This window comes from Aptenodytes forsteri, unplaced genomic scaffold (genome assembly GCF_000699145.1).
Source record: "Aptenodytes forsteri isolate BGI_AS27 unplaced genomic scaffold, ASM69914v1 Scaffold145, whole genome shotgun sequence".
In the NCBI taxonomy this organism is placed as follows: Eukaryota; Metazoa; Chordata; class Aves; order Sphenisciformes; family Spheniscidae; genus Aptenodytes; species Aptenodytes forsteri.
In genome coordinates this window covers 4,669,040-4,692,740 of record NW_008795122.1, presented here as the reverse complement: position 1 = coordinate 4,692,740, position 23,701 = coordinate 4,669,040, and the positions used below count along the sequence as shown (strand labels likewise).

At 38.6% G+C, this 23,701-nt stretch overlaps 1 protein-coding gene across 1 annotated transcript in view; it reads left to right on the top strand.

Moving 5' to 3' along the window:
- GTF2F2 (general transcription factor IIF subunit 2) overlaps window positions 1-23,701 on the top strand; it is a 125,172-nt gene that overhangs the window by 28,721 nt on the left and 72,750 nt on the right. The window contains exons 3-5 of the mRNA XM_009277155.2: window positions 1,658-1,676; window positions 3,115-3,259; window positions 12,537-12,572. Coding sequence (XP_009275430.2) covers window positions 1,658-1,676; window positions 3,115-3,259; window positions 12,537-12,572 — 200 coding nt within the window. The remainder of the gene's footprint in view (window positions 1-1,657; window positions 1,677-3,114; window positions 3,260-12,536; window positions 12,573-23,701) is intronic.

The following is a 23,701-nucleotide window of genomic DNA, read 5'->3' as shown; positions in this document are numbered from 1 at the left end:
AGTTCTTTGAGGCTGGCCATGGAAGTGCCAGCTGTTGGGGTCTAGTTTACCCAGCAGTAGTTAGTTGGTACTTTTTTGGCCAGAGAGTAGAGAGGCAGGCTGTGATTTCAGCTACATTGATGGGAAAAGAGGAAAAATGGGTCTGCTTGGAAAGCCAGCTTCCACCTTGTTGGTTGGTTACGTAGGTGCCTTTACTGTCCATCGTAAGCCCAGGCCACCTGAGGTTGCAGATACCAAAACTGTTGTAACTGAAGGAATGTGTGTGTAGGTGAGTCAGCATCACTGGAGCAGCTTTTATTCCTTGGATGTATCAGGTTAAGCAGGGCTGCTTGTTCCTGACCCTGCACTGACCTTTGCTTTGTGCAGTTGTTCAGGGAAATGGGTTGGGAACCTGGTTTGGTTGTTCCACATGCTAAATATAAACTCAGCACAGCTAAAATGTAGAAGTCCCCCACACCTCGCAGCCAGATCAGTTTGCTTTTTCCATATGCTGACCAGCTGCACAGACACCTTTCGTGGTAGAGTGGAAGGGTGGGAATGAGTGATGGGAGGCAGATCTGCATAGGGGAGTTCTGCTGTTGAAGAAGCGGACATCTGGTGGGAGTAGGGCTACGGTTTGCTGCTGAATGTGCCTGAGGTTCCCAAACTCTAAGCCTTCCCTTCACACCACCTTTTGGTCTCTGAGCTGTTATTGCCTAACTTCTCATCATTGGGTTTTTTGAGGGTTTTTTTTTTTTCTTCGTAGACAGATAAGAATTTCTGATGAATATTTAAAAGTGTAGTATTACTTGATAAAATTATTTGGACTCCTTAGTTTAAGAATACGATGCTGATCTTTGTTTGCCTTTCATGATTGGATAATAGTATTTGAGATTAAAGGTATTATAAGATTTTTCCCTCATTTGGGAAATTTGGGACTCTCCACTGGCCTTATTTTTGTGCTACATTGTTCACTTTGCTCTCCTTAATAGAATATATTGTCTATTATATTTAGATCGTACTGTATTCTGAAGTGGTTAGGGTAAATGCATTTAAAGTATATACACGTACACAATTTATATAGAATTTTTAAATCTGCTTTTCTTTAAATGTGTCTTCTTTTTTTAGGTCCCCAAATACTTGTCACAACAGTGGAATAAAGCTTCAGGAAGGGGTGAAGTGGGAAAACTAAGGATTGCCAAGTAAGCCTTTACTGTACCTTTATTCGTTGCAATTCTTAGAAGTTACCTGCAGTAAAATAGATTATGTTGCACCTCTTTTAATAGATAATCCTGTTTCTTGCAAACACTGTGCATATTTCTCTGAAACCTGAAAAGTACTTGCTTGTATAGTGATTATCAATACATGAATGATATGAAATTATACTAGGGTGTGGCTGTGTACCACTACATGATGTTTGATTTCTTAAACCCAAGAAATATGCACATCTAACTGGATAATGTTCTTTAACTTACTTATGTGCTATTTTGCTGCTTCTGTTCTCACCTGCTGACTTTTCCCATTTATTTTTGGGCATCAGCATAAAAAAAAAAAATTGAGCAGCTCAGGAGTGAAGATGAGTAACAGAACTAGAATTTTAATTTGCTTTTTTATCAGGGAAGCTAAACTTGTGGAATTAGATTATGGAAACTAAAACATTAAATATTTTCTTTTGCAGAAATCAAGGAAGAACAGAAGTAAGTAATTACTAAATACAAAGGCTGTAAATGTCTTATATTTTAAACTCTAAAAATTGTGTAGAACATGCTGGTTTCTAATGTCATATATTTTTTGTTATACCTGTAATGAAGCATTGTACCGCAGAATCAGGAGGAAAGAATTCTGTTTGTAGCTTCTGCCCATAGGTTTACTGTGGGACTTTCATCAAGTCTCTTTGTTCCTGAAGTTTATTTATGCATCTGTAAGCAGCAATGGTAGTAGCGGCCTTCTTTCTAAACATTTTGAGACGTTAGTGCAAAAGGCTGCCTGAGAACTAAGGAGGATGATGATAAAGCGAAAGGAGCTGGAGATGGAGGGTTGCAATTTCAGAAAGTATTTTGTCTTAAATTCGGAATTTGGTCCTACTAAATCTAAAGCAACTTGAAGGTTTTTCTGTATGCAAAGGTAAATGCATTTATTATAGCAACCTCAGTGAATGATGGTTAACTTCCTGTGTCTTTTACAAGAGATAAGGAAAGTTGCATTAGTTAGAATTACTTCAAATACCATGTAGGTCTGTCACTGAATTGGAAGACACTCTGGACGAAAAAATGTCAGGGAAGCAGGCTGCATTTGTCATTTGATAACCTGGCCAAACTCCTTTTAGAATAAGTGGAGAGAGTTCTACTGGAGGTTTGGATGTTTGATTGGACTCTTCTAGGCTGGAATACGAGCCAACCTCCCTAATTTTGTGAGCCCCACGCCAAAATCTTGGTATTGATGAGAGCCACAAAGCGCATTTTGCAGTCTGTGTAGAGCCAAGTGGTGAGGAACCCCATGAGAATGGGTGGCTTCCCGGGGACCCTGTTGCTGCATGGCAGAATGAGGCTAAGCAGGACATACAGGGAAAGAATGCAGCACAGGTCTGAACAGTCCCTTCTCAGGTTTCTTGCTGTGTCCTGTGACTAGGGATTCTGGCTACCCAGTCCCCCCAGTACCTCCTCAGCTCCTGTATTGGGCATACAATGTAAACATAGCAAAGGAGCTGTATTTGAACCTCTCCTGGGCTGCATGCAATTCAGGAGTCCCCAGGCTAATAACACTTGTGGTACAGCAGCACTTTTTCTGGAACTCAGCTGTCTGTGTGAAACATTTTAAAGCACCCATACTGAACAATGTCTGAAAACCTATTATGCCTTACACTTTAATAAGTAAAATCAAATTGTTCTCTGACTTCACGAGGAAGTAATTTACAATTTTTTAAAAGATGAGTAAATCTTACTAAGTACATGAAAGCTTTGAATTCTGTATTTCAACAAGAGATCAATACATTAAGACTCTTGCCCCACTCTTTATGTTTTTGAAATGGAAATGTGCTATACTACTTGGTTTTTTCATCTGTTTTTGTTTCCCCATAACTCTTAAAGATGTGTAATTGAGTCTGTTTAGTAACACTGTGGTAATTGTGACTGTTAGGTGTCATTTACTTTGAATGAAGAGCTTGCAAGCATCAATGATATTGGAGGAAAACCTGCTTCAGTCAGTGCACCAAGGGAACATCCATTTCTTTTGCAAAGTGTGGGAGGACAGACCTTAACAGTGTTCACAGAAAGTTCAGTAGGTAAGTTAGAATTAAAGTTATTTGTTACGATTCCAGTATACATGATTTCAATAAACTGGCTGCTGTAAAGGCCAGTAGACTCAGAAGGCAGATTTTGTCTCTCTTTTGTTGTTATCTGCATACATATCACTGTTGTTCTTTTTTTGTGCCTGTCTCTCTTCTTCATATGAGCGAGCAACTAATTTGAGTTCTCCACATAGGGTTATTATGTACATTTCAGCTGTGGGTCTGCTGAAGAGAACAGAGAGATTGTGGAGTGCGGTACCTTGTATGTTCCTTTTTAGGCTTCTCACTGGAAAAAATGTTCTTATGGTCCCACGGACTTTTGGGATCAACTAATATTTTTTTTTTCCTCCTTGAATTGGTCTCTGCTGTGAATATAGTTTTATAAGAATGCTGATTCTTCCTCTGTCCAGTTGAACAGATCCATTTTAGCAATAAACACATCTGTTCACCACATTTTCTTGAAGTATATATGGTTTAAGTGTATTAAAGCTTAATAAGGTCATAATACCAAACAGGGCAGCCGTAAGGTTATAATTTTTCTCACTGGATTTCAGCTGTTTGGCCTGCCTTAAGCTCAGTAGCTGTATGAGTGATTAGGATATTCAAGATCATATGTCCTAAATTGCATGTTAGACTTAAGGTACATGGTAGTGTTACACTGTACAGTAAGGTCAGCAGACTGCCTTGCATGTAACTCCCATGTGCTGTAAGGTTTTCTACTGAGATTACATAGTCATGTTCTGGATGTTGGAGAGAGAAGGAAGGTGTCTGCAGAGCATATCTCATTGTCTGCAGAAGGTACGTCAGTTTCAGGCACTTAGGTTTTGGTGTCCCCAGAAGACAAACAATAGTAATATTTTTTTGATACCTCTGCCTTCTGTGGGGCAGAAAATTACAGTGTGACCAGCTTCTCACGTTTTGATGTTCAAAGGCTGGCAAGTAATTGCTGTGATGGCAGTGTGATGCTTTATCGAATAAATGAGGGAGGGAGAATTGTAACTCACAGGACGGAGTTAGAATACGTAGCAAGTTTGATCACCTCCTTTTTAAAATCTATTTAAAGATTTAATGGCTGTGCATTGAGATATTAAGGTACAAGTAGCTTGACTGTCACAGTTGTGTTTAGAAGTACAAGCTCTTACAGTGCAACTTGGGCACTTTTCAGTTATTATCCCTTTCTCTGAAACTACTGTAGTCATGATACTGGTTTTTCACTTTAAAAAAACAATTGTATTTTCACGTGTGACTTATAAAAACCAGTATTTTTAAGGTGTTGTAATCCATAGATTACAAATGTGGAAAGAGACAGGGAGCAAGTTTTCAAGAATGTTGTAAGCATTTTAGTAGTACCTCATCCTTTTTCATTTCTCTGTGCCTTGACCTCAGAATGCTTGACAGAAGAGAGAGATTTCAGATGTGAAGATGTGTTTAGAATATGCATTCAGTGATTTTTGCATGTTTGCTGGAAATCCCATGGGATTTTGCTTCCCGAGACACCTTTTTATGCTTGCTTCAAAAACCTCTAATGGTAATTTACGCTGCAATGAGTGCAGATGCTTAACTTGAATGTGGAGTATTTGTCATCAGTTAGAATGGAAGTCATTAGAATGTGATAGCTAGAAGATGCCCATTTATTTCCGTTTTACCATCTGTAATACCAGTGTCTTGAAACCTTTAGGTACTTAGAAGCTGTCCTATTTTTATTTACTCAATTAAAAATTTGGCATTTCTTAATAACTACAAAATGTTATTCAAGGACCGTGGATCTATTGAGTAGCAGTTATTATACTAATCGGAAGCAAAGGGTAGTTCGTGAAATGAGAAATATTTGGAGTGAAGCACTGAATAAGCATAGACCCTGTCAAAATTGTTTTTGCTTGAAATTAGCAAGCATAACATGCAGTCAGTGAGTTTTCATGAAACTTGCTTAAATGCAAAATGGCTAAAACGTGTTGCTGTTTTGTTAAAGCTGGCATTGGCAGTACAATCAAAAATAAACTTTAATGTGCTTTTCTTGCATGACTTTTTTTGGTTGTAAAGATGGATGTGACACAAATATTCCAAATTCCAGGCAGATTTCTTACAGACACCGTGTTCCTGCAGCCACACTCGTGGTATCAATACAGGCTGAATTGATGGGATGATGGCTGAATGAAGGGATTGAGAGCAGCCCTGCTGAGAAGGACTTGGGAGTACTGGTGGATGAAAAGCTGGACGTGAGCCAGCAATGTGTGCTCACAGCCCAGAAGGCCAACTGTATCCTGGGCTGCATCAAAAGCAGCGTGGCCAGCAGGTTGAGGGAGGTGATTCTGCCCCTCTCCTCTGCTCTGGTGAGACCCCACCTGGAGTACTGCGTCCAGCTCTGGAGCCCTCAGCACAGGAAAGACATGGACCTGTTGGAGTGGGTCCAGAGGAGGGCCACAAAAACGATCAGGGGGATGGAACACCTCTCCTATGAAGAAAGACTGAGAGAGTTGGGGTTGTTCAGCCTAGAGAAGAGAAGGCTTCAGGGAGACCTTTTTTTTTAAGGGGGAATGGCTTTAAACTGAAAGAGGGTAGATTTAGACTAGATATAAGGAAGAAATTTTTTACAGTGAGCATGGTGAAGCACTGGCACAGGTTGCCCAGAGAGGTGGTGGATTCCCCATCCCTGGAAACCTTCAAGGTCAGGTTGGACGGGGCTCTGAGCAACCTGATCTAGTTGAAGATGTCCCTGCCCACGGCAGGGGGGTTGGACTAGCTGACCTTTAGAGGTCCCTTCCAACCCAAACTATTCTATGATTCTATGTGTTTGAATATATATTGCCAATATGTTTTGAGCTCTAGGGCCAATTTCAACAAATTTTATACTGAATTATGGCTAGTGTGAAAACAGGTGTCTGAAGAGTGGAACGAAACTGTATGGATACCCGAAAGAAAGGCTGCTACCCTATTTTGATGCCAGAAAGCTCACGTGGAAAAAACCACTATAATTGTATCAACCATGGAAAAAGACTCAATAAAAGCTTACACATCTCTGCATATCTGTCAGTCTGCAATAAGACACAGTCATAGGAAATTGAATTTAATTCATTCTTATGGTTGCAGATCAATATTTGTCTTCAAATTATAATTAGCATTTTTTTGTGAAAAGCATTTGTGATCTTTTTCCTTTTTCTTTTGCAAAGTGCACCATATAACAGAATCCATATGCCGGTTTGAACCGTGGGCCAAAGATTAAGCTGCTATGGAGCTGCAGATGGCATTTCTAATGTTGCATCTGGAAGGATGCATTTGAGGAATTATGCAAATGAAATATGGATAAAAAAGTGCGTCATGCACTATTGCTCTCAGTCAATACCCTTCTTGAGGACTGAACTTATCTAAAGTGGAGCAAATTGCATAAAACAGTTGGGTTTCTTTTATAAAGGGTGAGTTTTGTTGTGGGGTTTTGTGTGTGTTCTTTTTTTTTTTATTTTATTTTTATTATTTTTCTGGAGCACATAAAAGCCCTAAGATCTATTCTGTGTGCTGTCCTCTAATCCTGCATTCCTTATGTTGTAGTGACCATCTTTCTGATGGTCTTTCAGAAAATGAGTGAGGAATGACAAAGCTGCCTCTGAAATATTTTGTAATCTTGGAAGATACTGCAGGGAGTTTACATATTCTGGATAATTCAGCACTTCACATTGACTCGTCAGGTCACTTAGAGCAAGCAAAAGAGATCAAACTTGACAAGTAACTTAATATTTTCTGCATTATGTAATTTCCAGACTTCTGAATGGATTTTCTGTGGGGTTTGTTTTGTTTTGTCTTAACTAAACTTGCTTCTAATACCTGTTGTAGTTGGAAGAAATCCTTTAGTTCTTACATTGTAAACCTCTGCGTCTCTGGTGGTCCCATATTAGTTAATGGACAGCAGTAGGGTCTTCTGAGGTGCCATTTATTATGTCCAAAGTCTAATGAATTGCAGTTTCTAGGTCTTCTGCAGTGTGTGTACTAGATCTGACCTAATACAAAATTTGGGCTTGTCTAGTTTGGAGAAAAGGAGGCTGAGGGGCGACCTCATTGCTCTCTGCAGCTTCGGGAGGAGGGGAAGCGGAGAGGTAGGTGCTGAGCTCTTCTCCCTGGTATCCAGTGATAGGACGCGTGGGAATGGTTCAAAGCTGCGCCAGGGGAGGTTTAGACTGGACATTAGGAAGCATTTCTTAACTGGGAGGGTGGTCAAACACTGGAACAGCCTTCCTAGAAAGGTGGTCAATGTCCCAAGCCTGTCAGTGTTTAAGAGACATTTGGGCAATGCCCTTACCAACATGCTTTAACTTTTGGTCAGCTGTGAAGTGGTCAGGCAGTAGGACTAGGTGATCGTTGTAGGTTCCTTCCAGCTGAAATGGTCTGGTCTGCTCTATTCTATTCTATGTGTTGGATACAACCAATACATAAATTCAAACACAAATTAAACTCTATTCTAATACAAAGCTGGATAAAGTGGATCCCATCCCAGTTACTATTAAAAATCTGGTCTATGGTGGCTTTCACACATGGTGTACTTTCTGTTTAGACTAACTCTGGGGTTTCTCCTGTTTCTTTTTTTTTCCTATTTCTGTATTTTGAAATAGCTCTAATGAATAATACAGAGTAGTACAATGCACTCCGAAAGTACTAGTTGCAAAATACCTCCTGACTTCCTTTGCGAGGCTGTTTGCACATGTGAGACATTGCGTCTTCATTGCTGGGCAAATCACTAAGACCTGCAGTGGTGTTCCTGAACATCGGTTTAGCAAAGCTGGCGGGAAGTGTGGCTTCTGTGATGGCTGCAGAGGGATCCAAAGCACAGTTGTCTCTTGCTGTCTAGGCTGGTTTCAGTATTATTTCTGCATTAAATATGAACTACATTCTGTTCCATAAACATCACCATATGTACATCAACAGTTGCTATGCAACAATACTATTTGTGCTTCCAGTCATTTTATCTTATCTTTGTCATCAGCTATCATAGCTGTAATTTTTTGGGCGGGAGGAAAGGAGCATTTTGCATATATTTCAATGTGTTGTATTGAACAAAATGAATTTTTCTTACACGTGTATAGCTAAGAACTATCTAGGGGCAGGTCGTGGGCTTGATATAGGGTGTGTTTGGTTAAAATTGTTTTTTTCTGAGCTTCCTACTGGCAGACGCCCTGGCATAAGGAAGTGCTATAATTTGACCGTTTCTTTCTTGGTTGAAGGAGTGGGAACATGCTTTTGTTAAACATTTAACAGCAAACTTTTCTGATTGTGATTATAAATTAATTCCCTTACTGCTTTAATTGCCTGTTGCTTAATTTTTCTGCCAGTAGGTAGTTTAGGATTGCTGGCTCTAAATAGAAATAAAAAATACAGCTATGTTATAGTTAATGATAAATGTTTCTTATTGAGCTAGTTCTTGGAAAAATGTGCTACTAATGTGACTTGGGAAAACATAGACCTTGGCAGGCAATTGCATCCCTAACTAAAGGACTGATGGGTGGAGAAGAACATTTTACACTGCAGGCACAAATAAAGTATAAGATATTTCTGCAAAGTTAGGTGAGATGACTCATTTAATTGAAATTTTGAATATATCTTCATAACTCCCCCTTCATAAGTGGGATTGCCTTAATGTCTATTTTAGTGACTTTAAACTCCTTCATGCTCGTTCCGTCTTACTGAAAGTAAAAAGTGTTTAGAGAATTCCATTGACAGAATGGCTACCAGACCTTTGTTTCTGAGCAGCATTCATGCATGGATTGTTTCACTGTTTCATGCTTCACGGAAGATTGCTGGCTCTTAACATTGCGTTCTTCTCCAGTTTTCCGAGTCTTCTCTTCTTTCTGAATCTCAATTCGTGAAATTCAATTTTTTTGTATTCCTGTTCAATAATACACATAACTGCCTATATACCTTAGAACAGCTCCTTTATTACCACACCCCTTGAATATTCTCCCTTGTTTTGGGTTGTGTTTTTTTTTCCTTTATACAGCTTCTCATATATGAAAGGACCTTTTCTGAGTTTGTACATCAATCACGCCTACTATGTAACTTACAATGTGTGATTGTATTCCAGTGAAAATGAATATTCAGAGGTTTGTATTCTGTATTTTGTATATTTGTATTTTGAAATATCAGATATATCCAGCCATTTAAAGAAATGTGAAGGGAAGAAACACTAATAAAAATCCTGGAAAGATGTTTCTTTCTTTCATTAAAGCAGTTACTCCTATAATTACATTTAATTATTTCCAGTAAAATACATAGTGCTCAGAATCTTGATGCCTTGTGATACTACTTCTAATCTTACTAGATGAATGTTTGACTTCTCAAATTTTTCATCAAACTCTTATTTAGGAAATAAACGCCCTCCCTCATCATTCTGCCGTCTTAGCTTTGCCTGCTGAGGAGTTTTGATGTATACCTGCCTACTTTAACAGTACTTTCCAATTGTCTCTATTTGTTCAGGCTGTCACTTAACCACACATTCCGGTCTCCAAAATGCTTTGGGGTCTTACTTAATGCTTCTTTGTTCCTTTATGTACTTCAATCTTTTATGGACTGCTGTTAGCAGAAGAGGAAGACCTATCAGCAGCCTCACGATCAAAAGAAATAGAAGCAACGGCAGCCTTTCAGATCTCTAGCATTTATGCAAATTTCCAAATATTTGTGAGGATCATAAAGAAGATGCAACCCATGATCAGAAAAGCAGAATATGTGACTCAAGCTAGTCTAATTACAGACAGCATTTTGATGGGTCAAGATTTTGTATGTATTATTGTGACATAACGGTCCATTTAGAAAATAACTGCGACTGCTTACATCATCTCTCTTCTCCATCTCTAAAAAATGGAAATGATCTTTATTTACTTAGTTCATATGAATGTTGTGAGGATTAACAAATTACTGTAAAGTGGGTTCAGCTGGCTGGCAGGGGTAAGCTCCTAATTTTCTTTTCATTTTTGTTATTAAAACTATAGACTGTTAATTCCTGTACAAATTTAAACAATTGAGGATATAATGCACAAAATATATGGGATGTTAGAATGGGCTCAGTGTGATGGGAATAGAATTGGCTTTCTGCCTACTTCAGTAACTTTAAATTTCTTTGTTTTTTTCAGTCTCACTGATGTATGTGTAAAAAAACCAAAACAAAACTACCCCCCCCAAACCACCCCAACCTCCTCCCCCCAAAAAAACACAACAAAAAAACTCCAACCAACCAATCCCAACCCGTTGACATTTATCTGTGAATCTTGCATGTTGTGGAGGAGACTCGGCAGCTGTAGTTTGCATTGATAAAATATATTGAGTAGACATAGTAAAACTTCCTTTACCTTCTTCGTGATATTAGTACTGAGAAGATTTTTGAAGCAGAGACTTGTGACCTAATCATAACAAAAACAAGTTGTCTAATGATGAGAAAAAAAAAATCCACTTTTTTGCAAGGCTTGAATTTTGTCTGTTTTTTTTTTTGTCTCTGCTGTTGAGGGCAGATTCTGTTGCTACATACAAGCGAACACACACACTCCCCCTGTAGACATGATATACATTTATTGTTATTTGAATCAGAGATGCCATTAACAACTTTTAAGTGTGGTGTCTTATGCAGTAGTTTTGGCTAGGTAGCTAGTCTTTTCATTGAAACAGAGTTAAAAAGAAACAGCTTTAAATCTAGCTGCTGCTTACATCTCAGTCCAGGCAGGCGTTGATATCTTAGTATGTTTGCACGTTCTTCATTATGTCCTCTTTGCTTCTTGTGTGTGTACTGAATGTTTCCTTAATTAAGTTACAACTGAGTTAGGATATTGGTTGGGTAATAACATTATGCTGTAAATGTGCTAAATACACACAAAAAAAGGTCAATGAGAAAATACATGTTTTTCAGCAAACAGGCTATCTTGCATGTATATCTGAAAGTTGGCAGGGATCTTAACTCGCTTTGTGAAGGCTCATGGGTGGGAAGAGGCCATATAATGATGTTTTCTCAGTGAGAAAGCACATGCCTTCGGCTGCTAAGACTGAGGACAGCCACTGGTAAAGAAAGAAGGATCTGTGAGGCACTGCTTTTTCCATTTGCATTAGTCCTCAGGCTGTCAGCCATCTCAATGAGTAAACAGGGCCATCAGCCATGAAAGCCAGCAAGAATCAGTGGCAAGAAAAAGGTTTTGTAAAATATTTTGTGTTTTCAGTTCTGTTAATACCCAGCCTGTAAATGGCAGAAATGATCAAACTAACTGAGCTCAAAAATTACCCTTCGAGTTAGAGCAGTAATTCACTCTTGCCTGTAAGTAAATAGTCTGTAATGATAGCTGTGACATGTCTGAGTTGAAAGCTAAGAACAAGTATATTTTACCATTTTTAACTGTATTTCAGATAAGTGAAAATGTTCTTTTTATTCTCTACCTTAGAAGATGCATAAAAAGGAGAAATATAGGAGGAGCAGTCAAATTTCATGTTGACAAATTTATGTAGGGGTTTAATTTCATAGGACTTGGTAAGTGTTAGAACTCAGTTTACCAAAATACATCCGCCGGCTGCCATTTCTTCAAATGTGGGATTGGAATTTCATGCAGAAAGCTGTTTCTGAATCTGACTCTGCCATTCACCCAAGTGATAATTTCTTGGCAAGTCAGTCTGCACCGCTTGTGTCTAGGTTTTTCCTTCATACGTACTTTGATTCTCTGCTCTGTGGAACAGGAGATGTCTCTGATTATGTGTCTTTTTTGTACCTAACAAGTTGGGCTATAGTACCATTTGAGGGCCAATGATCAGAAAGGGAAAAGATTGAAGAAATAAGTCCTTGTGTGATCTGCAGAAGGGGTAGAGAAGAGGTTGATCAAGTTCAAAACTTTAGCTAATGCCAATTAAGAGCATTCTTTTGCAGAACCTTGATTTTTTTTTTTTTAAATATACAAAAATAATACTCATTTGTCTAGAGTGACTAGTGAGATAAATGGATACTATTCATTGCTTAAGTATAATCCTACTACTGATTTTGTATAAATGTGTAACTTCATTCCTGCAGAGCTCAATCAGAGGTGTAATGGAGTTCTCTCATTTAAGTTGTGAGTTTGGGCACTAAAGGAGGTATTTTTTTATTGCTCCCCGTGGCAAATTATTCTTCAGAAAGTAGATTTATAAACATTAATCAAACCCAGTGGTTCTGATTTTTATGATAATTTATCATTCTTTGCTTTGCAACCCACTTTTTAGATGTAATTTCAAATAATCAACACAGAAACATTACGTTTCCTTTTTTGTTCGTTTGTTTTTTTTCCAGAAAGCCAACCAGAAGAAAAATCTGAAAGCAGTACTGGTGAGTGTGAACACTTTCTTTGAAACACTTAAGAAATTACTTATGACTGCAGCTTTTCAGTTTTACTTTTCAAGAAATTGGTAGATTAAAAATAAAAAGGAGTCGTTTTTGTTACATTTCTAGGGTAGAATATCATAAAATTGAAAAATTACTTCATGAACAATTGTCTGCTGCAACCAAAAGTTTAAATTATTAAAAATTATTAATTTTTTGTTTAAATGAAGGGGGAAAAAAAATGGTGAGGGAGAGCTTTAGAAATGTAATGTTCTTTAGAATGTTATTTTAGATTTTTTTTTTTTTTATTTCTCAACTCTTTTTTGTAGGTTCATTGTCTGTATCTTTTAGTTTGAATTCTTTCCTCTTGATTGGAAAGTTTGTAGCAAATATCCAAATCTTTTGTTATTTGATTTTAATTGCATAGACTAAGCAGTCAGAAAAATAGTGTTCTAGTATTGTACTTTATTCAGTTTTTCTAATGAAAAAAATCTTTCTTGTGAAAGGTTTGTAAATTCTTTGGAAGGAGCCAAAAATGGTTAGTTCACTGATATTACCTACCAGTTACATGTTAGTCCAACAATGTCTTTAAGTACGGTTAAAATTTCTAAGGGTGCTTCTCAAACTGCAGTTGCTGTAGTAAGTCATTTGTTTTAGGGTTTTTTTACACAGTTCAGAGTAGTAAATAAAAGTATTGCCCTTCAATTAGTATATTTTTGTGCAATGGGCAACATGCTTACATCAGATAGGACATCAGGTAGCCTTAGTAATCTAAAGATTTTATTTCAGGTCTGAGCTAGTCTGTGCAGGCTTCCTTTACAGCCACTGAAGGAGACCGTTCCAGAAAGTCTTATTCTAACGTAGGTGTGTACGAGTGCAATTCCCCAGCAGCTCAAGCAGAGCTCTCTCAAGGCTGTGTGTTCCTAGCCTGCTCCCTTCTCTTCTGCTAAATCCTTCGGGCTTACATTAGTGAAATTCCCAGAAAGGTACACGACAGCATGAGACTCTTACAGTGTCAAGTAGTGTTAATAAAAATCCCCTTTTCTGCTTTTATTAAAGAAAGAGATGTTTCAAAAATATCATTAATGTACTAGCACAAATAAGTGCTAATGTTAGCAAGAGCCTGTGAACCTGGGAAACTAGACACAGCTAATACAAAATATATAGACAAACCTCAGTCGTGTTGGTAGAAGGATTACTTCTGATGCACATAGATTAAATAGTGCTGGGACTGGGCTGGTACTTGTAAGTGGTAATGGCAGAGATAGTAGATGGACTGGAAAGAGTCTCAAGCCTCTGCCTTTCTTAAAAAGCAATTCCTAAACATAAGACTAATGCTAGTGGGTTTTCAAAATGTCTTCTTGAAAGTAATTTTTTGGACATTTTAACATGGAGATGTCTGTTTTTTCTTTTATTTGAATTGCATTTCAGCATCAAATGTCAAAAGCGTATACTTTGTGTCTGGCTAGGAGTAGTGTTTGGGTTTTGTTTTTTGTAGGAGGGAATTCTTTGTAATATTGAGATACTTTTTATTACACTGGCTTAAGCATGTCAAAAGACTAGTGTTAGAAATGTTATAGTCTGTAGACTTGTACTGAATCCAAGGTATGTTTTATAACTTGCAATTTTTCTCAGTTACTTGTTAAAACTTGTTCACTCTGATTAAAGCCGCACCACAATTAACATTTAAGGTTATGAAGGGCTGCTTTCTAGAGATTAGTATTTTATACCCCTTGAAAACTGAGACTCACTGCTGTGGGATGTCGCATGTAAAGCAGATCTTGAGGGTTTAACTGCTAAATTGAGTCAGAATTTTTATATTTACATTGCATTTCTCTGATGTTCTTTAGTTGTAGGCATGCACACTTGGTTTTGCTTGGCTTTTGGGTTTTTCTGTTTCAGTTTGGGTTTGCATTTGAATGATTGAATTGTCTGCTCTTAGCTCTTGGTTGTGTAAAAAAAAAAAAAGCTAATATTATGTAAGATGGCCACATGTTTAGTTGTTTGTATTTTCGTTTTGGTCAGAAGAATGAGTTACTGTATGCTGGGGGCTGTTTAAATACGCTGACAAGATGAAGTGCTAAACCCATTTGATGGAATCAAGCTGTTTGGGGATTCAATTTCTGAGTGATGGTAGTTAGTTACACTGGGGGCATTTAAAGGAGGACTCAGCCATCAGTTGCGCTTATTTGCTTATTCACTTTTTTTCTCAAAATCATTGTGGAACTCAGATGACCTTTTCCAAACTACCTCTCAAGTAATTCAGGTTATTGAGTGCTCCATTTTGCTGTTAATCTACTTTATCTTGGCCTACAAGAAGTACTTTTGAGGCAAAGATGATGTCTTTCATGTATTTATGTAGGATTTTAGTATAACAAGACCCTAATGACGGCTTTTAGGTATTACTGTAATAAAAATATGTAAGGTTTATTTGTAGTTAGAAAGTAAATAAAGGAGGTGAATTAGATAAATAACACTCAGAAATCCTTTGATTTACATCCTTAAAAAGTTCCCCCACATTTTTACATTGGGAGGATACTGTCAACCTTCAGAATTTCTTATGTCGTAAATCGTTAGGATTATGTATGACATTTTTAATCACATTTATTGTTGGGCTGGTTGAAAACCACTTACCAAAAGGCAAGATATTACCAGCGTTGCCACTCTGCTTGATACCATTTGGAGAGAGATGTGATACTGGGTCAGACCAAAGATAATGTAGCTGGTATCCTGTCACCAGTGGTGGTCAATAGCAGAGGCCTTGAGAAGAGTAGAAAAACAACACAGAAGCGTAGTGATACCTCCACAAAATACTTCTTCCAGCCTTTAATGATTCACAGCTCAGAGAGATCCAAAGCCAGGGGTGCTGGTGTTTTATTTAACAGGCCCTCGTGGATTTTCCTTCTGTGAAGTATCCCTGTTGGTTTTTGAGCCCAAGTAAACTTTCAGTGTTCATAATATCTTGAATGATGCTATGGTTACAGTTAAAATAATTAGGAATTAAGGCATACCTTAAACAAGTTTACCTAAACAAAATTTGAGCTCCTTTTGCATATGCAGTTTGATAATTTTAGTTCACTTTTCCCATACAGAAATCCTGTTTGATTAGTGCATATGATAAACAGTGCTCAGGGATTCAACCAATGTGGTTTAGTGCCTGAAGGCTGTTTTTTGTTAAAAGTGAAAGGAGGGTAGCAAATTACACACTCAGCTAAAGGAAAACAGAGATGAGAATTGACTTTGCTTATTCCTGTACGATGCTGAGCGAGTGGTTTAAACCCAAATATGTGTATGTAGCTCCTGTTTGCTTATGGCTTCTCTTGCACCTACCTGTAAGTGCCGTCAGTGGTGACAGAAACTGTGAAACCCAAGCATTTCTGCCAGTTAAAGTGTGACCTGGCCGCCACCCCAAAATAAAAATACCCAGAAGCTGCTGCCCTGAGCCTGTGTGGTCTGTTGAGAATGATATGGTGAAGAAATGCATTCTCATGGAAGAGCAAATGTACTTCTGTACTGTCCTTGTGGAAGTGTGTTAAAGGAAAGTTGCATGGGCAGCAGTTGATTATGATTTTGCCTGAGCTTTGAGAACGTAGTTTTGAAAATAGTATTTCTTTCAGTGGGTGGGGGGGATGTATCAGGTCTGTACACAAACTACAGATGCACCTTTGTCTTCAAGAATGTGTACATTAAGGACTGTTACGTGCAACCTAGTAGTTGAAATTCCTGAACCTTCTTCAAACCAATTGAACTCCTGTTGTATCCAAATTTCATCTCTTAAAGTCTTTGACATAAGTTTATAGCAAATAGCAGCCTTCAGTACTTAACATGCTTTTGGACAAGGTGTTAGTCATCTCTTTACCTAAACCTGCCAGTGAGTAATACAAAATGCCTTCCAGTGAAGAGAGAGGCACCATTGGGACTATTTCGGATTTGACTTTGGGTAAAAGGAATAAATTGTCTGAGCTGCTGCAGACAATATAGTGTGAACCTAGTATTAAAGTTTTGCCAATTGTGAATGTACATGCTTGATAGCAGACACAAATATACAGCACTTGAATTGTCTGTGGATCACGCTTCATTTTTTGATGTTGCAATAAAAAAAATTCAGGTGTTGATTATACATGGAATATTTGAAATTCAGTGTAAGCACTTTGATACACTGAACTGCATGCAGTAAAGTCAGCAATTTTTTGTTAAATGCACAGAGTTCTTATGTTATGACACAACTGCATAAAGCTGCTAAATGCATATTTGATTTCATCCACTTTAAACCAGTTAACATATATTAATTATACTTCAAAAGTGAAGCTCTAACTGAAAAGTAATCATCAGGAGGAATAAAACAGTAATTCTTAAATACTAGCTCGAAACTCAGTGTTGAAGATGACTTAGTTATAGAATCTGCCATTTTCAAGCCACAGAAACAGTTTTTGTCTTGGAAATATAACTCGTTTTGTTGGTAGATAAATGCAACAAAACTTAAAATACGAGCTTCCCAGTAGTTTTCCAGGAGCTGTAATCAGTAATGAGACTCCATTTGTAGCTGTTAAAACACACAAAGAAGCAACAATTCCTGCTTTAAGGTATATGTAGTCCCAGTCTATCATACTGGTTATAATAAATATTGTGGAGAATCAGGGAAATTGCACTGGCAGAACAGCAAACGGGACATGGATTTAATGTAGGTCAACACTAACTGGAGTTAAATTTTTTAAGAACTTGCATAAATGGCCTTAGTCCTTAGGGTCTAGCTATTTATTTTAGTATACTGTATGAATATTCTAACATTTATGTTTGCCTGAGCAGCACTGATGTTTTTATTGTCATGCAGCCTCTATCCTGAGAACAGAACCTGATATAAAACAGTGGGAGTTAATCCCACGAGCCTATTCTGTCCTTCAGCGATGTCTGCGTCCAGCTTGTTGAGGTATTGCACTAAGCAGAAGCATGCTTTTGGCTCGTATCAGAGTTCTTGGTCTTCCCTTCTGACTCTCAAGAAATCCCAGGAATTTCAGCCATGCCTGGCATCGCAGATCATGACTCCACAAATTGTGTTTGTCTTCTGTGAGGGATTTTGCCTATTATTGCAGTTCACCCACTTACCAGCATGATCACATTTGACGGGTTCAGACCTTTGCAGTATTGCAAATTAGAGCCTTGAATGATGGATCAAAGGGGCAGAGGGAGATCAAATGCTTGCTGCCTTGTCCAGTACAAGACTGGCATGTAGCAGATGTAAAGCTAGCAGGAGGCAGTTTCAAAGTAAATAAAAAGAGGTGGTCCTGCACTCAGAATGTAATTGAGCTATTGAATTCCTTGCCAGAAGATGTGGATGTGAAGGTGGTATTTGCTAAAGGCTTACCTTAGAGGAGACCAAAGAGGTATGTGAAAGAAAATCCACCAAAGGGTACTAAGATTGAGAGCACATCTGATTTAAGAGACCCCAAGCCACAAAAGCCTGGTGGACACTGGGATGCATACCCAGTAGGAGAATCATACATGGCTGCTCTGTCCTTAGGCTTCTTCACGGATATCCGCTTTTGGCCACTTTGCTGGAGTCACGATGCTGAGCAAAGCAGACCTTTAGTCTGATCCAGTACTGTTACTCTCAGGCTCTGCTCCTCCCCCCCCCCCCCCCCCCCATTTTTTTTTCTCGGTTCTGTACTGTTGTTACACAGCTTACATCAGGGATAGTTGAAGTTTTGTCTTTTTAACCATGGAAGTAACTTTTGAGGGGGAAGCCAATGAAGGCAAAGGCAAGAGCAGCTCTTCTAAGGTTGTGTGTAGTCATTTACCTCTGCCTTTGCTAAATGCAGCTGCGAGAGCACTGGAGGCTGCAGCACAGTAGGACCTGAGCTTTCTGTATGCTTGAGGCTGGAAACAGTCTAGCAGAGCTCATTTGGTGCTCTTCCTGAGCTATAAGGCTTTTCCAGCCCCAGCATCTTGCCAACAGTTGTGGTGATACAGGAGCAAGAACAGCATGTAGCTGTGCTACAGCATATTGTCTTACTCATACAGGTTGTCTTAGGGATTTCTGCATTGTACTCTGTGGGCAAACTGTAAAATCATCATTTGTGCATGGCAGAAAAGTCTTACAGAGGTGGACTTTTACCATCATATGAGAAGGCATAAAATAGCCTACATGTTAGATTCTGCCCTGTTGGGAAAGAAGATTATTTGCTGTTCATTTTAGAAAATATGTTGGCAATACCACAAGACCTGGCAATGCTGCAGGCCTTAGATAAAGTTAGTATTGATAAGATTCCTAACCTGAGAGTACCTTTTTCTGTGTTTAGCTGAGTCTTATCGGCCTGGCTTGCAGGACCTTTAATTTGTCTCCTCTGAGATTACTAGTTTCAGCATTGAGAAAATGTACTGCTTTATCCCTAATACTTGCCAAAGGCTTTATTTAAGTAGTAGAGAGGCAATAAATGACTGGGTTTGGTGTTACAGTTGCTTGTTCTGTTTACGTTTTTTGATGCTTAGCCTGTTCACTGCTAGTTTGTTTGCTTAATTTTTTCTTCCTAATTGAGAGAGTCTGTACCCACCTCTGACCTGTTCTTTTTTTTCTTCATCTGTTCACTATGGTACAAAATCAAGAACCTCCTTTGAGATAACAAGCAGCTTTCTGTGGAGCTGCAGCCATAGATTAGTAGCGTGAGGTTTTCTATTAACAAATTTTAAAAGAAGTGAATCTCTCCATTCCTCTGACTTCTGCTGCAAAAAAGAAAATTGCCTTTCTGAAACCTGACATATGAAAAGCCAAAAGAGAATTTTTATTTTTTTATTTAGTAATTTCAGGATAATTAGACGTTGTCTTGTACAACCTCTGTGTTGCACTGTGCTGGCATCTGTGCCTTCTCCATAAAACCAAGGCCCGCAGGTGATGGTCACTAACACGGAGTCCCTCAGCCCTCCTTTTCATCTCCTAGTGCTCAGGTATTGTAGGCTCTCTCACCGCACTGCTCTGTCCCCATCCTCGCTGCTCAGGGAGTCCGGCACTGCAAGCTTCCCTGAGCATCAGGCCCATGGCTCTAGCAAGCCCCTTGGATCCTCATCTTCCTGGAGCATTTCCCTAGTAAGCAGCCTTGGGCTTTTGAATCTGAATTCTCATCTCCTTGGTGCGCTCCTGCAGCTGGTGAAGTGCCACCCCCTTACACAGGATGCCAAATCTCCCTTCAGGAGATGTAAGCAAGAAAACCTGCCGCCTCCTTTTGGCCAGGCTTTCCATACCTGGAACAAAGCTGCTGTTGAAAGCTGGGGGTGGGGTGGTGCCAAAGGCAAAAAAGATGTATCCTGGAAAAGCCTAGCGATCTAGTTTTTCAGGTAACTGAAATAACGCTTGGGGTGGAACTAGTGGAATCCCTCTTTAACGTCCAGAAAGATTGTGGGTTTCACAAACTCTATAAACTGAGGTTATGTCCCCAAAAGTCACAACACCAGTAAACAAGGCAATACTATAGTCATTTTTAGCATTTTCAGGAGAAGTTTACAGACATTCAGAATGGCTCGATTTTTAAAAGTCATCTTCTAACTACTTGGTTTTGAAACCTTAACATGTTGAACCTGCATGTCATCATGCCCTAACAGGGTTTTAAATGAGTAGCTGCTGTTTACAGCTATAATTATTGTACCAGTTTTGTGAATGTTTTTGTTTCTGAAGTAGCAGAGCAGTATTCTTTTCTTAAAATGAACAAGTGTGGTGTTAAATGATAATGGCAATGATGTTAAACTGTAACCAGCACAGATAGAAACAGCTTTTTGGGAGACTGTTGCTTTAGCTGTGTGTGGTACTCCTATTACACACATTTTTAGGAAAAGAAATCAACTGTCTAGTTCTACAGGATATTATGCAATTTCTTTCAGAAAGAAAGGCAACTGCGCTTTCTTTTTCCAAGTGCTTGCTCATCCGCGTTCCTCAGGTGTCATCATACATCTCCCTCCTACCTTCCCCAGTCCTTGCCGCGCTTCTCGTTTTCTGGCATTTTATTGTGAATGATGATGGTTATAGAGGCAGTGTTTTGAGACAATGTTCTGCGTGATAGACATTCTGTAAGTCCTATGTACCAGTATATTTCAAAAGTAATTAAAAACCATAATGTTCAGTTTCTCGTCTTAAATTTCTCATGCCTTATTGATTGCTTTTGTTTCAACCTAGTAAATCACGCAAGCCTATCTCTCCAAATGAAAATACTTTTAGTTTTTTATCTAGTAGTCACTTTCCTGTCAATCTAAGAATTTCTGCCCTGTGTTGCAGGACAGGAGACAAAATTAGGGTTAGGCAATAGTATCTAGCAAAGATGAAATAATTCTAGCCTAAGAAAATAATATTTATTTTGTCATAGACCAAAGTTAACTCGTCCCGTTCATCCCCAGTTCTGATTCATTAGTCAACAGAATTAGGGCAACATGACCCTTCTACGCAAATAAATTCATGGATGAGGCATTGCCGTTATTAAACTGTAGTATTTGTTGCCTGCCCTTATTCTGCTTGTATAGTAACGGGGAGAGAAGGAGGAAGATAATTTTCTTAAGCTGTTCCCATCTTATTGAATGGAAACCTTGTAATACTTTTAAGAAAGAGGTGAAAAAAAACAATGCCACTGATTGCTGCAAATGATGATGTAATTCTTTTTTCCCGTTAGGATCTACAGAAATATTAACTACTGTAGAAAAGAAGCAACCAATTGTCACTTACACAGTTGTAATAGGTACAAATGCAAAAACACAATTAAAAATAAGACATGAATTTTTGAAAATGTCAATAATGCAATTATGATGCTGTGGAACACTGGTTACTGGGTGAGCAGGTACTGAAGGTGCAGAGTTGGAGCTGTAATTTGACCTTGTTGCACAGCCTGCGTATTTCACAGCCTCAAGGCTACCTCCAAGAAACCACATCTGCCTCTAGAAGTCACTGGGCAGTAAGTGGCTGGAGACTGAGGGAATACTTCAAGGGAGCATCATTGTGTATGTTTTTTTCTGGTTCTTATATTCTTTCCAGGCTTCTGCTTTTGGCCACTGTCTTTGCTGATTTCTCCTCTTGAGTCAGGCTGCTGCCCAACCCTAACAAAGCCCCACAGCCCTCCTGGTGAAAGGGAGGGGTACGGTGAAAGAAAAATGAAAAGTAGCTGTATGATGTGGGAGGAAGACAAGATAAGGGGAAGGATGTGAGGGTCAAAGCATCAAAAATGGGAATTCTGCCCAGAGATGTGAAGGATCAGGGGATGGAAACAGTTCACAGTCACCAGGGGACACTGGGCTAGATAGACCTTGGCCTGATATAATGCAGCCACTCTTATGTTTTGTCCTTATGTAGGAAAAAGAACAAATAGGTGATAACTATGCCAGTGTACTGCCAAGCATGATAAAAGAGCCATTGGCTTCTCTACCAAAGGAAAAGATGGGCGTACAAGTGTGGGAGGAGAGAATACAACGGGTATTTTGGTCAATTTGGCACTGCTTTTTCATGAGCTGTCATTCAGGGAACTCATAGGGGTGGGGATATTCTTTTTTTTTTTTTTTTAGTGTATGGCATCAGTCCTGCCTTCAGCTCCCTCTGTCCCTTCTGAATTGTCTGCTTAGTGGCCTTTTTTCTCACCGGAGAAGGTGGGCAGGGAGGCAAGAGGAGCTGACCTGCGTGGGAGCAGGTTAAGTGCCTCCTTGGGGAAGGGGGAGGAAGTTCCTTTTTACTCCTACCGGAGCAATTGAAGATCATCAGAGAAATTATGGAAATTGCTGTTCTTTCCTGATACTTGTAGGACTGTTGCGAAGTTCATTGTGATCCAACTCATAATGAGAGAAAGATGAACAGAAATACTTTGCATGCACATCATATTCAAGTAATGTTGTTAGAACAACTGTTAGTATTTCTGACTTAAGCACTTGATTTTGCAGCTTTCTCATTGTCATAGTAGTATTAAATATGCAATTTCCAACCTTAAAGAAAAGACAGAAAAGGTAACTGATGTATAACTCGGTACCTTTTCTGGCACAGCCTACAGTGGTGGAACACGTGCATTTGCATGCACATCATATTCAAGTAATGTTGTTAGAACAACTGTTAGTATTTCTGACTTAAGCACTTGATTTTGCAGCTTTCTCATTGTCATAGTAGTATTAAATATGCAATTTCCAACCTTAAAGAAAAGACAGAAAAGGTAACTGATGTATAACTCGGTACCTTTTCTGGCACAGCCTACAGTGGTGGAACACGTGCATCTACCTGTGTGACTGAACATATGCAATATATTTTATTGAATATATTTGCAGAGTAAAAAGGAAACATTATGCACGGTATGGAAGTTTTACGTGGTCATTTTGTTCATATACCAAAGCAAGACACTCCCCCACCCTGGTTTGAAAAATTATTCAGGTTCATAACTAGTTTGAAGCATCTTGATTGTAGCTGATATGATGTGATTCAATGAAGTTGTGGGTTTGTTCAATGTGAACAGGGAAGAGAATGATTTTGTCATCCCCATCTTCCTTCTGTTTGTTACGTGAATCAAATGGCTGAGTGATGCGCCTTCAATCAGAGATGGCACGTAAAAATTTCAAACTCTGATGCTTGTAGAAATGTGTGAGTGCTCATGAAAATGGGAAAAGACGACAAGATTGAAGTTAGTGTTACAGCACATGACTTGACATGTATGCCATAGATGTCAGTGTTATTTACACAGAAATAAAAAAAAAAGCAGTGAAAAGTGCTTAACATAATGAATCATTGAGGTTTAAATTAAAAAAAAAATCCACAAATTTTTTTTTACTAGTGATTAGAGATGTACATTTTTCACTTAAAAAAAAAAAAAAGGAATTTCAAGTGCTCTTTCTTTTATATAGATTAAGAGGGAAGTAGGTACTCTAAACCAAGGGCCTGGCAAATAAAGCTTTCTAAGTAAATCTTTTAAGAATAGCTATAGACTTTTTTTAGAAGATATTCCAGATGGTTTGAATTTTACCTGTGATTACTAGCTTGTGAATAGCGTATATTCCGGAAGTATTTTCTATAATAAGTGCAGAACCATCAAGTTCTCTACTGCTTTTTCATGAGTGAAGTCATGCTATGATGAAAAACTGGTACTGCTTTCTGTACTAAAGTGCTAACGTTTTCTTGATATTGGGCATCCTAAGAG